The following is a 27,251-nucleotide window of genomic DNA, read 5'->3' as shown; positions in this document are numbered from 1 at the left end:
CTCTCCTGCTTTAGAAGAACAGTGTCTCCAGCGTTAACATCACTTCTAACTTTAGCATTTCGCGTTCTGTCCGCATATATTTTACTTTTTCCTTTTTGTTCACTGTCGCGATCGCGTACATCGATATCCTCTCCTGGATACTCCTCAATTCCTGGTAAACGTGTCCTCAACTTGCGCTTGAATAACAGTTCAGCTGGACTCACAAAAGTAACAGAATGAGGTGTTGTTCTGTAACACATCAAATATTTGTCTATCTCCTCTCTCCAGTCTCTTTTCTCTATCCGGGCTGTCCTTACTCTTTTTAGGAGAGACCGATTTTGCCTCTCTACCTCCCCATTAGCTTGCGGCCAAAGGGGCGTAACTCCTCTGTGCTCAATCCCCTGTTCTGCCAGGTAATCAGCAAACAATCCACTGATAAATTGTGGTCCGTTGTCTGTAGTTATAGAGACTGGTAATCCATGAATCAAGAATATTTGTTTCAAGCTCCGGATGATCCTTTCCGTAGTTGTCGTCCTCATGGTGTGGATCTCATAATATCGACTGTAATAGTCTACAACCACAAATAAGTAATCTCCAGATGGGAGCGACATGAGATCTGCTGATACGTGTTGCCATGGGCCAGTAGGTAGTTCTGTTGGTTTCATTGTTTCAGGTGCTTGAGGCATACCAACTACTTGACATGCATGACATGTTTTACAAAATCTTTCCACATCTTTGTCTATTCCTGGCCACCATACCTTAGTAAGGAGAAGTCGTTTCATACAAACTACACCAGGGTGTCCCTCATGCGCGATCTCTAGTATCTTATTGGACAGACTGGTTGGAATTAAAATCCTGGTGCCGCGCAATACGAGTTTTCCTATAACACACAGCTCATCTTTGATAGGTAGATAGTGTTTGTTCTCCAACCTGTGCCACTGATTGTTCTGTAAACATTTCCTCACATCGATCAATTCCGGATCTACTGCGGACGCTTCCTCTATTTCACGAGTAGTCATAGCTCTAGGTGTTGCAGTCTTGGCCACAAATCTCACATATTCATCATCACCTGCTGTGACACTGTCCATAAGGTTACCAGAGTTGTCTCCCTTGGACTTGTCACTAATCAGCCTTGACAAACTATCTGCTATGTTTTTCGACCAAGGTACATGTATGTACTTCACAGTGTAATGGTAGGGTTGAAGTCTCAGAACCCAACGGTGTATACGAGCACTTGCCTTGACAGCAGATGTAGCAGAATAAATGCATTCCAGTGGTTTATGGTCTGTGTGTAATTCAAATTTTGTACCATACAAGTACATGTGTAGCCGCTCACATACCCAAACTATTCCGAGAGCTTCTCGTTCCGTCTGAGAATATCTACGCTCTGTGTTGGTCAAGCTCTTACAGATGTAGCATATAACGCGATGCTCACCATTTATTTCCTGCACAAGGACAGCGCCCAATCCGACAGGACTGGCATCAGTGACTAAGATAGTCTTGGCTTTACGGTCAAAGTACCCCAAGGTCTTGGTATAAGCTAATCTAGCTTTCAACTCTCTAAACGCAGTTTCCTGTGCGCTTTGCCATACAAATGGTTTACTTTTCTTGGTAAGCCTACTAAGTGGTTCAACCACTGTAGACAAATCAGGGATAAACCTTCCAAAATAGTTCACTAGTCCGAGAAAACTTCTTACCTCGGCTGGACTGTTTGGCTGTCTCGTCTCAATCACTGCTCTGACCTTTTCCTCGTCTGGACCAATTCCTCTGGCTGATAACAAATGTCCCATAAACATCAACTCTGTCATACGGAACTCACATTACTCTCTATTCAAGGTCAAACCTTTTCCCTGAATTGTCTGGAGTAGAGCCTCTAATCTTGCATCGTGTTCCTCAACTGTAGGAGCATGTACAATAATATCATCAAAGATATTGCGTACCCCAGCACATCCATGTAGAGCCTGCTAAATGACACGTTGGTACATTTCAGGTGCACAAGAAATCCCAAACATGAGTCTCTTATAGCGATAAAGCCCTTGGTGAGTAACAAATGTAGTTATCGACCTGGATGCTTCACTAAGTTCAAGTTGATGGAATGCCCACTTAATGTCCAACTTGCTGAACACTGTACTTTGGTTCAAATCATACAGTACCTCTTCTACTGTAGGTATAGGGTGTCGTTCTCTGATGATCGCCTCATTTGCTCTTCTCATATCAACACACAGACGAATATCAGACTGACCTTTTGGAACAACCACCACTGGCGAAACCCAGGGAGTGGGGCCTTCAGGTTTCTCAATCACATCAAGTTTCTCAAGTTCCTCAAGTTTGGCTTCCAGTTTATCTCTGAGTGCAAACGGTATCCTCCGCATATTCTGTGCTACTGGTTTAACTGTCTCATCAATAGGAATGTCTAGTTGATCCCAAGGCCACTGAAGCACGATTTGTATTTCTCTACTTGTTCATCAGGCACTAATTGTTGTACCGTGTTTACATTATTGACACCAATTTTTAACACACCCAGTTCAGTTGCCGTCTTGTAACCCAGGAGGGCTTGACCTTTCCCTTTCACCACAGTGAACTCTGCGCTTATAGACCTACCGTTGTTACCCACTGAGACTTGTGCCACGAAACATCCCATTACGTCCATGGATTTCTCACTTCCGTACACGTAGAGTTTCTTTTCAGATTTTCCCGACACACAGTCTACATGTTTGGTTTTCAAATTTTCCCATAGCTGTTTACTTATAACGTTACAGCTGGAACCAGAGTCAATGATCATAGGCACGTCATGTATCCCTCCAATACTGACTGGAACTGTGGGTTGTTTACAATCGTCACCAATTGAAAAAGCATAGTCATCATCACTTGTTTCAACTAAACGTACCTTTTGTTTGCTTGGTGTCTTTCTTTTGTGTTTTGGTGTTCCCTGGTACGCTTCGGGTTTAGTCTTGCACATTTTTGAGAAATGTCCTATCTTGTGACACTTGAAACATTCCTTATCCTTCGCAGAACACGAGTCAGACTTCTGCAAATGTGCATTACTTCCACAACGATAACATTGCTTCCGGTTTCCGGTTTGGCGATCAGAATCACTCCGACGCTTGCTAGTTTGGTGCACTCGATTGACCTGCTCACCACGTGGTGTAGTACCTTCAATACTAACGGCCTGATTTTCACTAGTTTCCATCGCTCTAGCTACCGTCTGTAATTGGTCTAAAGTCAGATTTCTCCCTTTTTGAAGTAATTTCCTCCTTAGATTGTGAGATAAACATTTTTCTATCACCTGATCCCGCATTTGCCCGTTGACATCAATAAAATCACAGAACTCCGCTTTTTGGCGCAATCGTGTTATTAATTGATCAATTGTCTCTGAGGGCTGCTGTGAAATATTTCTGAATAAATGTCTCTCAAATGGAACATTGACTTGGGGGTTGAAATACTGGTCTAGCTGATCTAACGCCACCGAATAAACAGTTTGTGTGGTCCCTAGAGTTACATTAGGGAACGTGTAAAATATGTCTTGCATCTGCATTCCTCCGCAATGCAATGATTACGCTTTCTTCTGTTCAGGATCTGTAACCACGTTACCTGTCACGAACAATTCAAATGCCCTACGCCATTTTTTTCATCTTGCCCCGATTGACGTTGGTTCACCATGACACTCAAACTGGGGAATCCCTCCGATATCCGCATTGACAGACGCCGCCATTTCAAAATGTGTCCCTTAAACAAATAGGGATCCCATCCTCGTCGCCATATGTTATATTCCCATTTGGGATGGTTTCAGATTCGAATCTAATCAGTCGTGATTAAACACATGTCACAAAGCCATTGCTGGTGTCCACTTGCTTTTATTACTCTCCTTGCGCATGCTCAGGAAGCATACTATATTTCAAGTATACCGAGGGAGCATTTATGAATTCAAACACTACACCCATGAATGAAAGACCGAGCACGTGGCGCTACACACGGGCCGATTATCGATAGTTTTACCTCCAATTTCACAAACACCGTTCTCCAGCAAAGATTATGAAAATATCTCCTGAACGGCTTCCCCGAAACTCACTAACGGAGGCTCCCACTCTTTTCCAGCCTACCAACGGCTCTCAACACAAGAGTGAAGACTTTTAATTACTATCGAAACCCGTCTAATGGCGAGACATGCCAAGTCCAACATTGCACAATTTCAAAAGTATTTCAAACACAAAAATATAACAAAAATATCGACTGACCGCGAAAAATACACACACAGTAATGTTAATGTATTTCAATACTATACGATAACAGCAAATTAGGGAAAGGATGGGCGACAAATATATAAAAATCACATAGGATTCAAAAACACAACCCTCACCTCTCAAGGCCCGGTAGAAAACTGAAAGTCTCGGCGCAGTCCCGAGATCTCGTGTCCAGCAAAGTCCCGGCAAAGTCTAGATCTCGGTTAATATAATTTCCGGAAAATAGCTTCGTTACAAAAACACAGTCACATGTTCTACCACTGCCCGTTCGCAACACAGTTATTACAGTTAATATGTGATTTATTAGCAAATTTGATTGACGCACGTTTAGAAGACAAGGACATTTTGATTGGTGTAGACGACGATGAAAATCCGTTTATCAGCACAATAACTTTCACTTTTAAATGGGTCAAATGGAAAGTTAGGATACAATTAAATACCAAAACAAACGACAGACACCCTTATCAGCCTTCGAAATATTTAAAGCTGTCTTATCAGAAAACCTTCACTTATTTGTACAAGTTAATAAGAGAGTGCATTTGACTGGAACCAAAATTTCAACCCTCCTAGAAAAATACTCCGAACTCAAAAACATCCTGACATAATCAGCTGATTATGACAGACAATTATGTTACACTGCCTATAGCTTCCAATTTTTCATAATCACTGACAATCAAAATACTTTGACTAATATGTAAGACAAGATAAAGCATGATACAAATGTGGATATACAAAAGTGTATTTACCATCTATGATCCAGGACCTCGTGTTTTTGAACCGGATGTTATGCGGTACTACCTAATACCGTTTTGCTATGGATCCGGAAATGTGTATTAAATCCGGATTATCTATCACTGTACTTTTTTTCTCTGACCGTCTTCTACTTACTTACCAAAAAATGTTTTAAGTAATTACAAAAAGCATGGTCAATTGTACAGATAGCCAGATCGATGTGACTAGAGTTGACATACTGTACGACCAACACGGAAATTTGGCTCTCTGTGCAATTGATCAGGCTCCGCGCGCCTCCGCCTGCATTCGTTATATATGCTTATATTACTAATTAGCATCCATGATGGAATGAATATTTGAAAAATATGTGAATAAAATAATAATCGTTCACCCACTATGATGAGAATATTAAGTGAGGAAATTAAACATATCAATTATATTTATACTATAGATGTTGTTTGATGAATGAGTGATTATGATCAGATGTTGAACATACATGTTAACAGAGTATTTGGATGTAGATAATAAGTGTGTACAATATGTAACGGTGCGTGTGTATATGTGTAAAAGTGTGTGTGTAATGGTGTGAATATGGATATGTACTTGTATGTGTATATTTATTTAAGTGTGTATTTACAGCATAAATGTATGTATTTATGTATGTATGTATGTACATGTATGTATGCATGGGTGTATTTGTCTACATGTATGCATGCTTATGTACTTATTCAGTGGCGTAGGAAGATGAAACGTAATGGGGGGGCAAAGGTCCTCAATACTTTGTAACCCCCCCCCCCCCCCCCCCCCGCCGCACCTACAGGAGGAGATTAATTCAACACACAACCATATATACTTTTTCATATATCATTAAATATAATCCTTGTACACATTTATAGACAGTGGGGTCGCTAAAAGGAAATTAACGAAAACTGGCCAAATTAGCGTGTGAGCGCCGAAGGCGCGAGATTTTGGGGTCTGGGGGTCGACCCCGGGAAAAATATTACGATTTAGAATGGCTGAGATGAATTTTACAGTGTATTTTGATGATTTTGCGAGCGCCCGAAAGCGCGAGATTTTGGTGTTATGGGGGTTCGGGGGTCTTTCCTGGGAAAAAATATTAAGGTTTAGAATGGCTGAGATGAATTTTACAGTGTATTTTGATGATTTTGCGAGCGCCCGAAAGCGCGAGATTTCGGTGTTATGGGGGTTCGGGGGTCTTTCCTGGGAAAAAATATTACGATTTAGAATGGCTAAGATGAGTTTTACAATGCATTTTGATGAATTTGCGAGCGTCCGAAGGCGCAAGATTTTGGAGTTTGGGGGGTCCGGGGGTCTCGCCCGGGAAAAAAATTACGATTTTAGAATGTTGAACGATGTATTTTAATGATATTAAAGCGTCTTACCATGGTAATTTTTCGATTTAAAGTAACCTGCATTTAAAAATGATAATTGTGATAATTGTGTCGTCATATCATTGTGCAGCCCTGCTCGATCTGAACATACCGGCTTCACACCATCGGCACATTGTTTTGTAACTCAAAATAATAATGAATTAATTGTCTTGCTAAGACATATAAACAAAGTAATCTTTTAAGAGACATTTTTGAAATACAAATGCAGTACGTAGAATCCCTTAATGGACATTTTTAGTGTAGTTCATGTGTATTGAATTACTACTATTAAAGGTTTGAACATTATGTGCTTGAACGTTTTAGGAAATGCGCCGCGCAGCGGAAATTTTTTTAGAATGAAGTACGAAAATTGTGCAGGAGGACTCTTTTTTCTTTCAAATATGCATTTTTAGAACATTTCAGTCGGCGAAAATGGGGGGGGGGGGGGGGGGGGGGGGGGGCAAAAAGACATGTTTGCCCCCCCCTGCCCCCCGCTTCCTACGCCCCTGTTATTTTTCTTTCATACCTGCGGGTGTAATACTGGCTGGTCTAGAGCAATACACTCATGCCGTCTGAGGCTATATTGCATGGCTACCCATACAATAAAGCCTCGTGAATCACGGCGTCAACAAAATTTTATTTCCTTGGTAAAATTTTAACATTTTTTTCACAAACCTCATAAGTGGATCTGAAGGATAGAGATATTCTTCCCTCGGAATCACAAAACGTTGCAAAACCCGAGACAAGCCTCGGGTTTTACTACATTTTGTGACCCTCGGGTAGAATATCCCTATCCTTCATATCCACATATGAAAGAGTCTTATAATATTGCATGAATCGGTATTTTTATGAAAATAAAAATAATAATAGAAAATGCTCACAAAATTTAATATTCTCAACTCTGAGTGGGAAAAAAGCGTAACGTCACTGTACCCCATTTGGTACAAATTTGACATATTTTTTGCGATATTTTCAATATGCATTCCTTGTGATTCAATGTTTGTCAGTTTCTGACAAGGACTGCCTTTGGGGTGTACGTCCACAATAAAAAAAATTATCGTCGTAACTGCAAGCTAAAAATAGACCGGTTTTTATTCCTCACTACGTCACTTCCGGTTTTGATACAGCGAGCGGACCCCTTTTGGTACACGGGACATTTTGCTTTGAGATTCTCGATTAGTGGGCTGAAATTTTAATTTATGCACTTTGATCGAAAGGTATGGTATTCATTCATCATTCTGTGTGACTGTCTTTGATATTTACCGACGATTATTCAAAAAGTACCGCAATTCAAAACACTAACTAATCTGGCGAGTCATTTCCCGTATTTTTCAGTGAAATTGAAAGACGGTTTGGTGTTACAATTAAAATATGAGGAATATCCTCTACACTTCTTCATATAAACTGATTTAAAATAGTATATACCTCTTTTAGAGTATTCTGCAATCTATATTCCCGTTAAATACCAATTTTCCGAACTTTTTGAAATATGTTATCAAAACGAAACAAGCACCTGCTCATTTGCATATAAAATTTGATATAATATGCCTAAACAGTCCATATTATAACTTGCTATCCAGTATCCATTCTCCAAATGAAGCATTAGAAATAACGCAAATAGAACATAATTATAAGATATGGTATCTTGTTTTATAAGATCATTTTATTAATTGTACCATGTAGTGTACATTACATATTGTGAAAAAGAACTTGTTTATAACCTTATAATGTGCATGTATTTCATTTGATAAGACTTCTTTTAGCCCTCAATACACAACTAATGCATAATAGTAGTACACTTGCTGAAAATCTTGTTATGCAACTGTATTTTAAGGTTGAGGTCTTATTTATAAATGTTATTTATATGAAAAATTAAACAAAATCATAGATAGATACATGTAGGTATATTGGGTAATTAAAAATGTTTTAATGTATTATGTATGTATGATATTTAAAGATAATTTTGTAATTAGATTACAAAATGAATTTATATACTTTTCTGTTTTAATTTTTTTTACAACTCTGTCAATTTTGTTATAATCTTCCATTATTGATTTTAAAAGGTTTGCATTACAAAACATTACATATTTAAATTTTCCCATATCAATTTATTAAGAGGATTCAAATACATGTGATTCATGTATAATTATTTTTTAGCATATATATTTGTATGTTTTTAAAGATATTTTTTATGGTAAAACAAATACCATTTAATTCAATTACTGGGTATATAAATCACCAATGACTAGATACCTTCTGTTAACTTATTACATGTAATTATTTAGCTACATATATGTAAATCATTTTTATCTGGGAGTTTATCTGCAAAATGGTAAAATTGGGAATGATATATCCTGTCCATTTTTACTGGAAGACCACAAATAAGAGGTTAAGAAAAGTCCTCATAATGGTCATGTCAATGCAATAATATTGTATTTTTACCTGTACATAGTGCATTTTGTTCCCTTATAATGGAACAAAGATACCCTATAATCCAGCCATGATTGGATATTGTTAAGATCATTAGCCTGGTATAATCTTTCATGTCTAATTTTCTATTTTGTTTATGTTGCAGGCATGGAAAACCCCAGAACATAGGAAGAAGTTTTTGAGGCTACACATACCTTTTTTATATGTAAAAACCAGACAGTATTAAATGCATGGAAACCATAATATCTCTTTTTTTTATTTCCTGAGTTCATCATCTGTTACAAAATTTCTTTTGTTCATTTGAAAATTGCAGCATTCAGCATTTAGCACAATAATTTTGGAACATATTGTCATATACAAACATATATGAAGTGAATGTCTCAGAAAATGGTTTTATTGTAAAATTAAGTATGATTTTTAAAGCCGCATGATCCGTATCTTTCAGGGTCCGTAAAACAAACAATGACAAGATATGGTGTAATAGCCCTAAAAAGTTATGAACTTTCCCCAAATTACAAGTCTAGAAAGTTAAGAGGTCCAAAGATATAAATATACAAAATTTTATTTTAGACTGATGCGCGGTCCGCCAGAAAGTCAAAAGTTAACGCCTCCAAAGCTTAGAAATGCTACTTTGCGGACCCTGAAAGATACGGATTATGCGGCTTTAAGAAAAAAGATCTAGTTTATAACTGGAATTGCCCTTATGCCTGTTAACTTTCAGTAAATACATTACAGCACTCATAAATATATCAATTTGTTCTTTCTTTAAAGTTATAATACTGGGAATCACAAGATAGAGTATGCATGGTAAAAGTATATGTACAGTCAATATATACCTGGTACATGTACATTTATACTTGTAGGTAATACATGCAGGTACACTGTATAATTGCATATTAAGTTGATTGGTGGATACAAAATGGATGCAATAGGGCCTAAGGAGGTAGTACAGGTTCATTTTAACACAACAATACTGAACACACAATCTTAAAGATTCTTATAATTTCTTTTTACAGATGAAAATAAATGTATCAACCTTTGTTCAATTCAGGATCACTTTGAATATGAATTATCTATACATGTATGTGTATACATGGCCTCACATTGATATTAGTTTTGATGCTATGCACTGACCATATTTTGGTTGGTATATCAATATTGATTCCTAAATGATGGGAAAGAGAGAATAAATGAAATATTTGTGAGCAATGTCTTCCATATAATGAAATATCAAGGATGCACATGTAAGTTCAATGTTATATTTTTCCATGACTGCATGTGACATTAAATCCCCATGGTGATTCTCAACACTGATCCAGTTTATTGCTGTTTTTGTGTAATGAACTCTATCATCTATGAAATAGTATTTGCCTGCAAATCTGGATTAAGTTACATGTATCTGTACTGAGTACATTTGTATGTCATTGTCTTGGGAAAATGTCACTGGTCTGCTGTTTGATTATCTCATTTGATTTAAGACAAAAGTACATTCATATGGTGTACATGTAGGTAATCTTACAATCTAAGTGATTAATAAACACAAAAGTAATAATTGACACCAACACATAATATCTATATATATATATATATCCTTGCTATAAATCCGGATCATTAAACCCCCAACCGACCACCTGGCCTGGTAGATCGTTTTAGTCAGCAACGTTGAGGCATGCGCATTGGTAGTAAAAACAAAAATGGCGAAGCGGGATGTTTGAATTGCGGTGTTATACTCAGAAAACTGGCGTATCTACGCTAATAAAAGAGGTATCGTTATGGAAATGATATCCGAAGAATTTTAGGGATATAGAGATTCATTTAATGCGTTTACTTTTGATGAAAACGGATAACAATGTAGCATAAAATAGCCGTCGAATGGCTCTACGGCACCCACTGCTAACATTTACGGCCCTTTCGCCCATTTCGATGTAGGCGTATACGAGTATAATCTAGACGATCGAAGTCAAATTTGAGCTTAAATTGTCATTTTATACTTGTATTTTCATATCAGAATAGTATAAATAACAAAAGATAGTAACTAGGATTTTAGACGGGAAAACCCGAATTTTGTACCAAAAGGGGTCGTGTACCAAATGGGGTATGGTCACGTTAGGGAAAAGGTATTAAAACAATCGATTGATCGATAACATTACCTATATCATTACCTAGTGGGTGAAATCCCGTGTTTTGATCGCGATCAAACCTAGTTTTTTTCTGTTTTTGTTGCACTCACATTTTGTTTCTGAATAAATGATGGAATATTTCCAATAAATTACATCATGAATGATTCTTCCGAACAGATCACCGATCTCGTCCATTTTTGTTTGTCGTCTCCGATTTGATACAAGCTCTGTGATTGGTCCACTCGCTCCTCGGAGTCTCTCGGGTTTTACCATCAAAATCGAGCGAATTAACTGCGGTTGTCCGAATTATTATCCCGCGCTACTTCAAAATCGCTTATTGACACAAATTGATTTAAAGATGCTCCACCGCTTACAATTGACTTTTTTTTCGCTATAAAAAAACAGGAACAGACAAATTTCTATTTTTCTTCAGTTACAAAAGTTACCTACATATGTGTATATTACTTGTAAGCTAAAAAATATCCAGATATGATTTTTGTGATGTTCAGAGCATTTTAAAGATACTTACCCCATTTTCTGGAAATGGGATATAGGGCTAAGTAAACAACTTTTCAATATTTTCAGTATTTTTATGCGTCGTAATGAAAGGCGTCTAATTTGTGAACTGGTTTTGCGATACACTTATACCCCGAATCATTAAAACTATCAAAACATGACATAAATGATATTTCTGTATCCAGTGATCCAATAATACGCACACATGGTTGCCGTTACGGTACTGAGACAACCGAGAAAATAAGTTGTGCAATTTAATCATCTTGGTGTAAGGTCGACATAAATTAGACTTACATGTGTAATGGAATATAAACTCAGTGATAATGAAGAGCATTCGAAAGGACAGTAAACTAGAATAAGTAGGTGGAATGAACTTAAACAATTACTCTAACCTCTTCTTCAATTATTATCGTTTTATCAAATAACAATTATTCGATAAAAGATGCGACTGATCCGTTCAATTTGAATATTTGGATATTTTGTATTTTCGTTTCTTAGAAAAACAAACTTACGTCACACTTCTTATATTTCAATTGTTTATTTATTGCCTTATCTTCATCAAATGCCATTCCACATAATCCTACCTAAATACAACATACATAATACATAAAATACACAGTCTATTAACCTAATCACTTTTGACAAAGACAACGTAAACGGTTTACGACGTTCGATGTCGTAAACCTGACTAACAATGTCGTAATCGTGTGACTACAGATTCAATCTGCAAGTAAAAATAAATTTTGAATATGCATCTACATACACGTTTGCTCTATAGAATATAATTATATATTTATGCATATTATATATATACATTGCAGTGTGAGAATGAGAGAAGCCAGCACTGTCCTGTCCCAGCCTGATAAGGGCTGGTCATGGGTGGTGTTGTTCGGGGCGTTTTGGATAATGTTTGTAGAGGGGGCCTTTATGGGTGCCTTGGGGATTCTACATGTGGCCCTGCTGGAGAGATATGACGAGTCCAACATGAGGACGGCCATGGCTGGATCTCTGTTTGGATGTATGACCACCTCAGGAGGTAACAATTATATTGACTTATATACACTCCCGAACAATACCGGGTGTGTATAATTAACTTGTCATGCTATCTAGACTAGAAGCTTCTACAGGTTCCTTTTCCTTGCTAGATCAGGTATGTCAGGTATCACGTTTGAGATATATTTCATCATTTCTGCCAAGTTGTTGTCTGATATATCGATATCTTGTAATCATCTGCCAAGGATAATTTTTTAATCAGTTTCACTCATGCTCGTAAATGTAACATAATGATTTCCAGGATTAGATACCTCTCGACAAACAGAATATGGCATTCTATCAGAAAATGTACCATTATATCAGTTACCGTTTTACCACATAATTTTACAAATGACAGGAACAGCTTCCCTGACAAATGATAGGTGTATAAGGTCGCTCATCTGCCATGTGTCCTTCACACTCAGTTGAGAGATCTCCCACAAGGGATGTGTGCCCAGCTTAGTATGTATGCTAGCAAATATGTGTAGACTTTCTTTAGCCGCCAAAGATTCTCTACATTTCTCCTCCTCGCGAGTTTGTAGTATACGTTTTATGAACTGTTTCCATCGTCCCTTTGAAGGAATGTCGTCGTCAGGGTTTTTTTTTTAATCGAAAGAAAATCTCGTTATTGTATTTTTCATAATATTATGCACGTCCGATATAAATCCAAAGGAATTGCTGTTGTTTGCATACTTTTTCACTGTGACCAAGTTTTTGTATATTGTGAGGTCTATTTTGTCACTGTGACCTAGTTTTTGTGTATCTTGAGACATACTTTTTCACTGTGACCTAGTTTTTGTGTATCTTGAGGCATGCTTTTTTCACTATGACCTAGTTTTTGTGTATATTGAGGCCTACTTTGTCACTGTGACCTAGTTTTTGTGTATCTTGAGGTATACCTTTTTAACTGTTACCTTGTTTTTGTGTATCTTGAGGCATACGTTTTTCACTATGACTTAGCTTTTGTGTATCTTGATGCATACTGATTTCACTATGATCATCTAGTTTTCGTGAATCTTAAGGCACACTATATCACTGTGACCTAGTTTTTGTGTATCTTGAGGTATACGTCTTTCACTATGACCTAGTTTTTGTGTATCTTGAGGCAAACTTTTTTCACTGTGACCTAGTTTTTGTATATTTTGAGGCCTTCTTTGTCACTATGACGTAGTTTTTGTGAATCTTGAGGCATACTTTTTCACTGTGACCTTGTTTTTGTGTATCTTCTTAAGGTATACTTTTTCACTCTGGCCTAGTGTATCTTGATGCATACTTCTATCACTGTGTCCTAGTTTTTGTGTATCTTCTTATGGTATACCTTTTTTACTGTGACCTACATGTAGTGTATCTTGAGGCATACTTCTATCACTGTGACCTAGTTTTTTTGTGTATCTTCTTATGGTATACCTTTTTTACTGTGACCTACATGTAGTGTATCTTGATGCATACTTCTATCACTGTGACCTAGTTTTTTTGTGTATCTTCTTATGGTATACCTTTTTTACTGTGACCTAGTGTATCTTGAGGCATACTTCTATCACTGTGACCTAGTTTTTGTGTATCTTCTTATGGTATACCTTTTTCACTGTGACCTAGTGTATCTTGAGGCATACTTCTATCACTGTGACCTAGTTTTTGTGTATCTTCTTATGGTATACCTTTTTCGCTGTGACCTAGTGTATCTTGAGGCATACTTCTATCACTGTGTCCTAGTTTTTGTGTATTTTCTTATGGTATACCTTTTTCACTGTGACCTACATGTAGTGTATCTTGAGGCATACTTCTATCACTGTGACCTAGTTTTTGTGTATCATCTTATGGTATACTTTTTTCACTGTGACCTAGTGTATCTTGAGGCATACTTTTATCACTGTGACCTATTTTTTGTGTATCTTCTTATGGTATACCTTTTTCACTGTGACCTAGTATATCTTGAGGCATACTTTTATCACTGTGACCTAGTTTTTGTGTATTTTCTTATGGTATACCTTTTTCACTGTGACCTAGTGTATCTTGAGGCATACTTCTATCACTGTGTCCTAGTTTTTGTGTATCTTCTTATGGTATACCTTTTTCGCTGTGACCTAGTGTATCTTGAGGCATACTTCTATCACTGTGACCTAGTTTTTGTGTATCTTCTTATGGTATACCTTTTTCACTGTGACCTACATGTAGTGTATCTTGAGGCATACTTTTATCACTGCGACCTAGTTTTTGTGTATCTTCTTATGGTATACCTTTTTCACTGTGACCTACATGTAGTGTATCTTGAGGCATACTTTTATCACTGCGACCTAGTTTTTGTGTATCTTCTTATGGTATACCTTTTTCACTGTGACCTACATGTAGTGTATCTTGAGGCATACTTTTATCACTGCGACCTAGTTTTTGTGTATCTTCTTATGGTATACCTTTTTCACTGTGACCTAGTGTATCTTGAGGCATACTTTTATCACTGTGACCTAGTTTTTGTGTATCATCTTATGGTATACCTTTTTCACTGTGACCTAGTGTATCTTGAGGCATACTTCTATCACTGTGACCTAGTTTTTGTGTATCTTCTTATGGTATACCTTTTTTACTGTGACCTAGTGTATCTTGAGGCATACTTTTATCACTGTGACCTAGTTTTTGTGTATCATCTTATGGTATACCTTTTTCACTGTGACCTAGTGTATCTTGAGGCATACTTTTATCACTGTGACCTAGTTTTTGTGTATCATCTTATGGTATACCTTTTTCACTGTGACCTAGTGTATCTTGAGGCATACTTCTATCACTGTGACCTAGTTTTTGTGTATCTTCTTATGGTATACCTTTTTCACTGTGACCTACATGTAGTGTATCTTGAGGCATACTTTTATCACTGCGACCTAGTTTTTGTGTATCATCTTATGGTATACCTTTTTCACTGTGACTTAGTATATCTTGAGGCATACTTCTATCACTGTGACCTAGTTTTTGTGTATCATCTTATGGTATACTTTTTTTACTGTGACCATATATTTTGCGTATTTTGAATCATACTGTTATCGCTGTGACAATGTTTTATTGTGTGTTTTAGGTATTCTCTGTAGCGCCCTTGTAGATAGGTGTAGTTGTCGTCGTGTTTCACTCACTGGTTCCCTTCTGTTTACTACGGGACTGGTGATTTGTGCCTTACCCGTATCACTGGATGTAGTGATGCTATCCTATGGACTATTAGCGGGTATGTCTCAATTTATAACTATGTAATAACGTTATTATAGAAAATCAAGAATCGGAATTGATACCATACAAAAATTGTGTGACGTTATGACGTCATCTGTTACCTTACATTCTCACTGAAGACAATGTAGTGATATGAAAACCAAAAATCAATCGATATTTTAATAAAGTATGAATGCGTCCTTGCAGATGTGTCAACCCCGATTTGAAAGTAACTTAAGTTTACCGTCATTTTCACAATTTCTACTATTTCATCATTCATTTCCTATTTCTCTTTCCATTACCTTATTTACAGGGATCGGATCCAGTTTGTCAAACACGACTGCTTTCATCGTCGTCGGGTACAACTTTAAGAAACGCATGAATATAGCGTTAGGTATATCAACGTCTGGAATAGCGTTAGGCTCTCTGGTAATGCCACCTCTAGTGGAACTGTTGAGAGAATATTACGGAAATAGGATGATATTTTTGATTCTTGGGTGCTTCTCTCTCCAACAGATTGCAATGGGAAGATTGTATTTCCCAGCTCTTCTCGAACACTCCCGCAGACATCAGTCCCGCTTAGAGAAACACAAGTCGTTCGCTCTGAAATCGATGTGGAGAAAGTGGTTAAACATTCTTAAGACCCCTTCCTTTGTATGCTTTACATCATACCTTTGTTTGTTACAACTTGGTGCATTCGTTATCTACTTACATTTGCCTAAATTTGTGATAACTATGGGCTTTACAGCCATGCAGGCTTCCTACTTACTGACAGTAAAGGGAGTGTGTGCATTCCTGGCTCGAATTTTACTGGCCGCATTGGTGAACTCTAACAGCTACACTACCGAACTGACAACCATGATGTTCGGAACCTCCTCCTTCCTAGCCATCGCCAGCATCCTGCTGCCTTTTTACGGACAGTACTTTGCTGGACTTATTATATTTTGTATATTTGGAGGATTATATAGTGATTCAATTTTTGGAATTCTAAATGCATTGAACTCTTACATCGTTGGACCTGACAATTTTGCCACAGCGACTGGAATTGAATTTGCTGTGATGGGGTTCGGTACGCTAGTCGGACCGACACTGGTCGGTAAGTAATGAATACTAATGTTACGTTAGTCGGAACGACATTATTCGGTAAGTAATGAATACTAATGCTACGTTCCTGGGACCGACACTGGTCGGTAAGTAATAGAACCTAATGTTAAGTTAGTCGGACCGACACTAGTCGGTAAGTAATGGAGCCTAATGGTACGTTAGTCGGACCGACATTGGTCGGTAAGTAATGAATACTAATGTTACGTTAGTAGGACCGACACTGGTCGGTAAGTAATGAATACTAATGTTACGTTAGTCCGACCGACACTGGTCGGTAAGTAATGAATCCTAATGTTACGTTATTCGGACCGACACTGGTCGGTAAGTAATGAATACTAATGTTACGTTATTCGGACCGACACTGGTCGGTAAGTAATGAATACTAATGTTACGTTAGTCGGACCGACACTGTTCGGTAAGTAATGGATCCTAATGTTAAGTTAGTCGGACCGACACTGGTCGGTAAGTAATGGATCCTAATGTTACGTTAGTCCGACCGACACTGGTCGGTAAGTAATGGATCCTAATGTTACATTAGTCGGACCGACACTGGTCGGTAAGTAATGGATCCTAATGCTACGTTAGTCGGACCGACACTGGTCGGTAAGTAATGGAACCTAATGGTACGTTAGTCGGACCGACACTAGTCGGTTAGTAATGGAGCCTAATGTTACATTAGTCGGACCGACATTGGTCGGTAAGTAATGAATACTAATGTTACGTTAGTAGGACCGACACTGGTCGGTAAGTAATGAATACTAATGTTACGTTAGTCCGACCGACACTGGTCGGTAAGTAATGAATCCTAATGTTACGTTAGTCGGACCGACACTGGTCGTTAAGTAATGAATACTAATGTTACGTTAGTCGGACCGACACTGGTCGGTAAGTAATGAATACTAATGTTACGTTAGTCGGACCGACACTGTTCGGTAAGTAATGGATCCTAATGTTAAGTTAGTCGGACCGACACTGGTCGGTAAGTAATGGATCCTAATGTTACGTTAGTCCGACCGACACTGGTCGGTAAGTAATGGATCCTAATGTTACGTTAGTCGGACCGACACTGGTCGGTAAGTAATGGATCCTAATGCTACGTTAGTCGGACCGACACTGGTCGGTAAGTAATGGAACCTAATGGTACGTTAGTCGGACCGACACTGGTCGGTAAGTAATGAATACTAATGTTACATTAGTCGGACCGACACTGGTCGGTAAGTAATGAATACTAATGTTACGTAAATCGGACCGACACTGGTCGGTAAGTAATGGATCCTAATGTTACATTAGTCGGACCGACACTGGTCGGTAAGTAATGAATACTAATGTTACGTAAATCGGACCGATACTGGTCGGTAAGTAATGGATCCTAATGTTACGTTAGTCGAACCGACACTGGTCGGAAAGTAATTGATCCCAATGTTACGTTAGTCGGACCGACACTGGTCGATAAGTAATGAATCCTAATGTTAAGTTAGTCCGACCGACACTGGTCGGTAAGTAATGGATCCTCATATTAAGTTAGTCGGACCGACACTGGTCGGTAAGTAATGAATACTAATGTTACGTAAATCAGACCGACACTGGTCGGTAATTAATGGATCCTAATGTTACGTTAGTGGGACCGACACTGGTCGGTAAGTAATGGATCCTCATATTAAGTTAGTCGGACCGACACTGGTCGGTAAGTGATGAATACTAATGTTACGTAAATCGGACCGACACTGGTCGGTAAGTAATGAACCCTAATGTTACGTTTGTCGGACCGACACTGGTCGATAAGTAATGGATCCTAATGTTACGTTAGTCGGACCGACACTGGTCGGTAAGTAATGGATCATAATGTTAAGATAGTCGGACCGACACTGGTCGGTAAGTAATGGAACCTTATGGTACGTTAGTCGGACCGACACTGGTCGGTAAGTAATGAATATTAATGTGACGTTAGTCGGACCGACACTGGTCGGTAAGTAATGGATCCTCATATTAAGTTAGTCGGACCGACACTGGTCGGTAAGTAATGAATACTAATGTTACGTAAATCGGACCGACACTGGTCGGTAAGTAATGGATCCTAATGTTACGTTAGTCGGACCGACACTGGTCGATAAGTAATGAATCCTAATGTTACGTTAGTCGGACCGACACTGGTCGATAAGTAATGAATCCTAATGTTACGTTAGTCGGATCGACACTGGTCGATAAGTAATGAATCCTAATGTTACGTTAGTCGGACCGACGTACACTGGTCGGTAAGTAATGACTATTAATGTTACGTTAGTTGAACCGACACTGGTCGGAAAGTAATGAATCCTAATGTTACGTTAGTTGAACCGACACTGGTCGGTAAGTAATGAATCCTAATGTTACGTTAGTCGGATCGACACTGGTCGATAAGTAATGAATCCTAATGTTACGTTAGTCGGACCGACACTGGTCGGTAAGTAATGGATCCTAATGTTCCGTTAGTGGGACCGACACTGGTCGGTAAGTAATGAATATTAATGTTACGTTAGTCGGACCGACAGTGGTCGGTAAGTAATGAATATTAATGTTACGTTAGTCGGACCGACATTATTTGGTAAGTAATGGATGCTAATATTACTTTAGTCGGACCGACACTGGTCAGTAAGTAATGGATCCTAATGTTACGTTAGTGGGACCGACACTGGTCGGTAAGTAATGAATCCTAATGTTACGTTAGTGGGACCGACACTGGTCGGTAAGTAATGGATCCTAATGTTACGTTAGTCGGACCGACACTGGTCGGTAAGTAATTGATCCTAATGTTATGTTAGTCGGACAGGCAATGGTCGGTAAGTAATGGATCCTAATGTTACGTTAGTGGGACCGACACTGGTCGGTAATTAATGGATCCTAATGTTACGTTAGTGGGACCGACACTGGTCAGTAAGTAATGGATCCTAATGTTATGTTAGTCGGACAGACACTGGTCGGTAAGTAATGGAACCTAATGTTACGTTAGTGGGACCGACACTGGTCGGTAAGTAATGAATCCTAATGTTACGTTAGTCGGACCGACACTGGTCGGTAAGTAATGAATCCTAATGTTACACTAGTCGGACCGGCACTGGTCGGTAAGTAATGGATCCTAATGTTAAGATAGTCGGATCGACACTGGTCGGTAAGTAATGAATCCTAATGTTACGTTAGTGAGACCGACACTGATCGGTAAGTATTGAATACTAATGTTACGTTAGTCCGACCGACATTGGTCGGAAAGTAATGGATCCTAATGTTACGTTAGTCGGACCGACACTGGTCAGTAAGTAATGGATCCTAATGGTCTGTTAGTCGGACCGACACTGGTCGGTAAGAAATGGAACCTAATGGTACGTTAGTCGGACCGACACTGGTCGGTAAGTAATGAATATTAATGTTACGTTAGTCGGACCGACACTGGTCGGTAAGTAATTGATCCTAATGTTACGTTAGTCGGACCGACACTGGTCGGTAAGTAATGAATACTAATGTTACATAAATCGGACTGAGACTGGTCGGTAAGTAATGGATCCTAATGTTACGTTAGTCGGACCGACACTGGTCGGTAAGCAATGGATCCTAATGTTACGTTAGTCGAACCGACACTGGTCGGAAAGTAATGGATCCTAATGTTACGTTAGTCGGACCGACACTGGTCGATAAGTAATGAATCATAATGTTACGGTAGTTGAACCGACACTGGTCGGAAAGTAATGAATCCTAATGTTACGTTAGTCGGATCGACACTGGTCGATAAGTAATGAATCCTAATGTTACGTTAGTCGGATCGACACTGGTCGATAAGTAATGAATCCTAATGTTACGTTAGTCGGATCGACACTGGTCGATAAGTAATGAATCCTAATGTTACGTTAGTCGGACCGACACTGGTCGGTAAGTAATGGATCCTAATGTTAAGATAGTCGGATCGACACTGGTCGGTAAGTAATGAATCCTAATGTTACGTTAGTCGGACCGACACTGATCGGTAAGTATTGAATACTAATGTTACGTTAGTCCGACCGACACTGGTCGGTACGTAATGGATCCTGATGTTACGTTAGTCGGACCGACACAGGTCAGTAAGTAATGGATCCTAATGGTCTGATAGTCGGACCGACACTGTGTCACGTGCCATTGTATAATTATATGTATCTTAGTTTGTAATTTGGATTTCGCGCCATTTAAGTTTGTCTAAAGAGTCACAAGGTAAGTCACGCATGCGCACAGGTGTGAGTTGAAAGCAGAGGACACAGGTAACGGTAGCGAACGATAGCAGGGTTGGAACTCAGAGCGCGAAATACAGCTTGCGGTAAGTAAATACATTCATATGTCCTTGTCATAGTGTTAATTATAATGAGGTTTCATAAGTATAGGTATTTGCTATAGTTTATAAGTTATGGTTAGGTGTAATTCACCCGGCGTGTGTGCTTGCGTACGGCAATGTGTGTGCACGGGCCATGTGTATATGCGTGGGTATGAGGTGTGTTTTGTAAAGCATTGTTATGTTGTTAAGTCAGCATACGTGATATTATTTACCGTAAAGGCTTAGAAATGAGATGATTATCTTAGTATTTGTAATATAGCTATATAGTATGCCTTTTGAGATAGTGAATATTTAGATAAATAGCACAGATTTGTATAGAGCAAACATATAAATTGTTTATTGGTGTTATATCGTACCATACGTATATTATAGCTTTCCACCCATGGAGAACTACAGAACTATCCAGAAACTGATGGATACACATGCCATTAAGCCATATCGTCGCTAGCCAGTGTGACCTCTACATTTACCAGAAGGTCTGTGTGGCCTTTACGATTGCTGGCGGGTCTGTGTGACCTCCACATTTACCAGAAGGTCTGTGTGGCCTCTACGACTACTAGCGGGTCTGTGTGACCTCTACATGCACCAGTGACGGGTCTGTGTGACCTTCACCTAGTCTACGTGACTTTTACCTCGGTCTGTGTGACCTCTTCCTTGACTAGCAAGTCTGATTGTGTGACCTTCATATTGGTCTGTGTGACCTTTACCTTTACTGGAAGGTCTGGTCTGTGTGACCGTCATCGTGGCCTTTGTGACCTCCACCTCAGCCGGTGGATCTGGGTGACCTTTGTGCGACATTGACAGCGGCAAATTGGCACTACTGTGGTACAGAACACTATTTCGGAACATGGAATTGGACCAATGGAAAGTAGCCATATAATGAACATTTTTATATCATTGTAAATAAACATCTGTACATAGTATATTATGATAAGGTTATGATAAGGTTAGATGGTGAGAGCCTGTTGTATGAGTGTGTGTTATGTGCTGGTATGACTGTAATTAGTATTATTTGTTGTAAATAAACTTGTAAATATTGTATTCTGGGAGTCTGACTGATGCTTAAAGGAAGGTTGAACAATTCCGGTCGGTTCTCGTTACACACTGGTCGGTAAGAAATGACTAGTAATGTTACGTTAGTCGGACCGACACTGGTCGGTAAGTAATGAATACTAATGTTACGTTAGTCGGACCGACACCGGTCGGTAATTATATAAGTAATGGATTCTAATGCTACGTTAATCCGACCGACACTGGTCGGTAAGTAATTGATCCTAATGTTACGTTAGTGGGACCGACACTGTTCGGTAAGTAATGGATCCTAATGTTACGTTAGTGGGACCGACACTGGTTGGTAAGTAATTGATCCTGATGTTACATTAGTCGGACCGACATTGGTCGGTATTTATATAAGTAATGGATTCTAATGCTACGTTAATCCGACCGACACTGGTTGGTAAGTTTGTTTGTTTGTTTGTTTGATTTATTAACGTCCTATTAACAGCTATGGTCATGTAAGGACGGCCTCCCATGTATGCGGTGTGTTGCGTGTATGTTGTGCGAGGTGAGTGTACTGGGAGACTGCGGTATGTTCATGTTGTGTCTTCTTGTATAGTGGAACTGTTGTCCTTTTTATAGTGCTATATCACTGAAGCATGCCGCCGAAGACACCAAGCAACACACACCACCCGGTCACATTATACTGACAACGGGCGAACCAGTCGTCCCACTCCCTGTATGCTGAACGCTAAGCAGGAGCAGAAACTACCACTTTTATAGACTTTGGTGTGTCTCGGCCAGGGGACAGAACCCAGAGCCTTCCTCACAGGGGCGAACGCTCAACTCAAGGCCAAAAGTGAGGCGGTGCCAAGGGAGGCATTAGGAAAGATAAAGTCAGTTAGGAAGAAGAGAAAAGATAAGATCCTAAATTTAGTCGCCTTTTACGATCATGCAATAGGGGCAGCAGGTACAATTCTAACGCCCTACCTGCAGGGCCAGGTTGGTAAGTAATTGATCCTAATGTTACATTAGTCGGACCGACATTGGTCGGTAAGTAATGAATGCTTATGTTATATGGCAATACGAGGTAAGTAATGACTAATAATGTTATATTAAAATACGAGATAAATGATGAAATCCATTGTTATATGGATATACGAATGCTATGCAATGGTCATATAGAACATTGCCCATGCTATATGTGTCTGAATCGATTTCGACCACTAAGTGTGGTGTGACACAATATCACACGTCCATGGTACATTGCATTTATATAAAAAGAGTTTAGTATGTACTTCGCGTTAACGTTGGTCGCACCCCTGTACACCTATTCCAGTGGGTTCGCAGCTTCACACGTGACCCTACCAGAACACCTTCCAATCCCAGTATATCTAACAACCTACCACCTACTGCTCACTCTTCCTTTGAGCATATATATTAAAAAGGCACCTGAGGCCTAAACTCTCTAATCCCCATCTACCCCAAACCCTACGCTTTTCTGTAGTATCACGACGGTCTCACCGCTGACCGTTTTGATAAACTACACGTCAGGGTCCGCTCTGTCTATGTTGGGTATCGTCTCCCAAGCCCAAAGCTGAAAGACGACGTGAGACCGCTCTACGTATACCCTACCTTCCTGCTACTGACGATCACAGGTCCAACAATCTAATTATAATTACATGTTACATACTAATAGACTTAAATGAACCCATTTTGTGACAATGGTTGCTTAGAAGTATCATTATAAACTTGATATAATTTATATTTTCATGTATTTATTTTGTGTTTTATTTGTGTTTGACAGGAAAGGTTATTGACGTCGGTGGGACTTACACGTTTTGCTTCAGTGTAACGGGTGAGCGTAAAGCATATTAAAGGTTATAGTACAGAAGAATTGTAGATTGAAAACACAATTACATTTTTATTTCTATTTTATCAAAATTGGCATGAATGGCCTTCCGTATATATTAGTCATGTTAAAACGACAAAAAAAAACAACAACATTAACAAAAAAACCATACAATCCGATTGTGTCACTTTTCCGCAGACATCATAGCGTATTGATTCTTTCACAAGATTTAAAAGTCGCAGAAATACACTTGCGTGGAAATAAATTAAGTATATTTGAAAGGTAAATAACAAAATTTTATACAGTCTACTCACTGATGCATCTTATTACATTTCAGGTGTGATTATTTTATTAGCTGGAATCCTATGCCTGATATCCGGGGCATTAAAATCCAAACACGGAGACGATCTCAATCAAGATCCTCCAAGGCAGGAGGACAGGGTGTTGGAATCATTTATCGACCAAAAATAGCACAAAGGGTGTACATACAGTAGGATATTTAGTAATTGGTCACCATTAAAGAGGATATACGTGTATTTAAATTAGGATAACGATTAGGTCACAATTATAGAGGATGTATATACAGTAGGATAAAGTATCTTGTCACCAGAACAGATGATGTATCAACTGTAGGATAAGTATCTTGTCATTGGTACAGAGGATGTATCAACTGTAGGATAAAGTATCTTGTCATCAGTACAGATGATGTATCTACTGTAGGATAAAGTATCGTGTCACCAGTACAGAGGATGTATCTACAGTAGGATAAGTATCTTGTCATTGGTACAGAGGATGTATCAACTGTAGGATAAGTATCGTGTCACCAGTACAGATGATGTATCTACTGTAGGATAAAGTATCGTGTCACCAGTACAGAGGATGTATCTACAGTAGGATAAGTATCTTGTCATTGGTACAGAGGATGTATCAACTGTAGGATAAGTATCGTATCACCAGTACAGATGATGTATCTACTGTAGGATAAAGTATCTTGTCATTGGTACAGAGGATGTATCTACAGTGAGATAAAGTATCTTGTCACCAGTACAGAGGGTGTATCTACAGTAGGATAAAGTGTCTAGTCACCAGTACAGAGGATGTATCTACAGTGGGATAAAGTATCTTGTCACCAGTACAGAGGATGTATCTACAGTTGGATAAAGTATCTTGTCACCAGTACAGAGGATGTATCTATAGTGGGATAAAGTATCTTGTCACCAGTACAGAGGATGTATCTACAGTTGGATAAAGTATCTTGTCACCAGTACAGAGGATGTATCTACAGTTGGATAAAGTATCTTGTCACCAGTACAGAGGATGTATCTACAGTAGGATAAAGTATCTTGTCACCAGTACAGAGGATGTATCTACTGTAGGATACAGTATCTTGTCACCAGTACAGAGGATGTATCTACAGTAGGATAAAGTATCTTGTCACCAGTACAGAGGATGTATCTATAGTGGGATAAAGTATCTTGTCACCAGTACAGTGGATGTATCTATAGTGGGATAAAGTATCTTGTCACCAGTACAGATGATGTATCTACAGTGAGATAAAGTATCTTGTCACCAGTACAGAGGATGTATCTACAGTAGGATAAAGTATCTTGTCACCAGTACAGTGGATGTATCTATAGTGGGATAAAGTATCTTGTCACCAGTACAGAGGATGTATCTACAGTTGGAAAAAGTGTCTTGTCACCAGTACAGAGGATGTATCTACAGTAGGATCTGTCCATCAGTACAGAGGATGTATCAACTGTAGGATAAGTATCTTGTCACCAGTACAGAGGATGTATCTACAGTAGGATAAAGTATCTTGTCACCAGTACAGAGGATGTATCTACAGTAGGATAAAGTATCTTGTCACCAATAGGGCGGATGTATCTACTGTAGGATAAGTATCTTGTCACCAGTACAGAGGATGTATCTACAGTAGGATAAAGTATCTTGTCACCAGTACAGAGGATGTATCTACAGTAGGATAAAGTATCTTGTCACCAGTACAGAGGATGTATCTACAGTAGGATAAAGTATCTTGTCACCAGTACAGAGGATGTATCTACTAGGATAAGTATTTGTCACCACAAGGTGTATCTACTAGGATAATATCTGTCACCAGTACAGGGATGTATCTACAGTAGATAAAGTATCTCACTGTCTACAGTAAATTCTGTCACCAGTACAGGGATGTATCTACAGTAGGATAAAGTCGTACCAGTAAAGGATGGCATGAGTCTAAGGAGTGAACATTGACCAAAACCTGCAATTGTCAATTCATTCATGCCAACTCGTCAAGCTCAAAGGCCAACAAAATCATTGGTTTAATGTTTAGATCATTCTCGTATACGAGCCCTCAAATGTTCCTGGCATGTACAAATCACTTATTCGTCCAATTGTTGAATACGCAACACCAGTATCCTCACCACACCTGGTCAGAGGGATAACCGTCATTGAAAACGTACAAAGACGAGCAACAAAAAAGATACCGTGTTTAAAACATTTACCTTACCAAGATCGCTTAAAGAGTCTGAGTCTACCAACACTTCAATATCGTAGAGATCGAGCAGATATCATCAATGATATACAAAATTCTAAATCATTTGGACATACTGAACGTTGACTCTATTCGATGACATTGGACGAACTTCAACAAGGGGGCACTCCAGAAAACTATATAAAAGGCAATTTAGACTGGGAAAATCAGGCCACTTCTTCAGCAACAGAGTTATCAACATCTGGAATCCTCTACCAGAGGAAGTGGTGTGTTCACCATCTCTAAACACCTTCAAGTCACCGTCTCTAAACACCTTCAAGTCAAGACTCAATAAGTACTGGAAAAAAACACCCAGCAAATTTCAACCATCATTCTGACAAAATTGTAAAATCTTGTCACCAGTACAGAGGATGTATCTACAGCAGGATAAAGTGTCTAGTTACCAATACAGAGGATGTATCTACTGTAGGATAAAGTATCTTGTCTCCAGTACAGAGGATGTATCTACAGTGGGATAAAGTATCTTGTCACCAGTACAGAGGATGTATCTACAGTTGGATAAAGTGACTAGTCACCAGTACAGAGGATGTATCTACAGTGGGATAAAGTGTCTAGTCACCAGTACAGAGGATGTATCTACTGTAGGATACAGTATCTTGTCATCAGTACAGAGGATGTATCTACAGTAGGATAAAGTATCTTGTCACCAGTACAGAGGATGTATCTACAGTAGGATAAAGTATCTTGTCACCAGTACAGAGGATGTATCTACAGTAGGATAAAGTATCTTGTCACCAGTACAGAGGATGTATCTACTACAGTAGGAAAAAGTATCTTGTCAC

The 27,251-nt window shown here is 38.9% G+C and overlaps 2 protein-coding genes across 3 annotated transcripts in view; one reads left to right on the top strand and one right to left on the bottom strand.

Annotated features, from left to right (window-relative positions):
* LOC138334250 (monocarboxylate transporter 4-like) overlaps positions 1-25,637 on the top strand; it is a 48,337-nt gene extending 22,700 nt beyond the window's left edge. The window contains exons 2-6 of one of the 2 annotated variants that reach the window (XM_069282872.1): positions 12,231-12,445; positions 15,506-15,649; positions 15,944-16,726; positions 23,868-23,918; positions 24,250-25,637. In XM_069282872.1, coding sequence (XP_069138973.1) covers positions 12,238-12,445; positions 15,506-15,649; positions 15,944-16,726; positions 23,868-23,918; positions 24,250-24,383 — 1,320 coding nt within the window. In that variant the 5' untranslated portion in view covers positions 12,231-12,237 and the 3' untranslated portion in view covers positions 24,384-25,637. Of the gene's footprint in view, positions 1-12,230; positions 12,446-15,505; positions 15,650-15,943; positions 16,727-21,436; positions 22,106-23,867; positions 23,919-24,249 lie in introns of those variants that run through there. The other variant, XM_069282873.1, reaches the window with a different exon arrangement.
* Positions 2,393-3,514, bottom strand: LOC138335647 (uncharacterized). The gene has a single exon (XM_069284811.1). It carries the CDS (start codon positions 3,512-3,514, stop codon positions 2,393-2,395), a length of 1,122 nt encoding a protein of 373 aa, XP_069140912.1.
* Positions 25,638-27,251: the final 1,614 nt, after the last annotated feature.

The sequence above is a fragment of the Argopecten irradians genome, chromosome 11, assembly GCF_041381155.1.
Source record: "Argopecten irradians isolate NY chromosome 11, Ai_NY, whole genome shotgun sequence".
NCBI lineage: Eukaryota > Metazoa > Mollusca > Bivalvia > Pectinida > Pectinidae > Argopecten > Argopecten irradians.
This window is presented reverse-complemented; position numbering and strand designations above follow the sequence as displayed.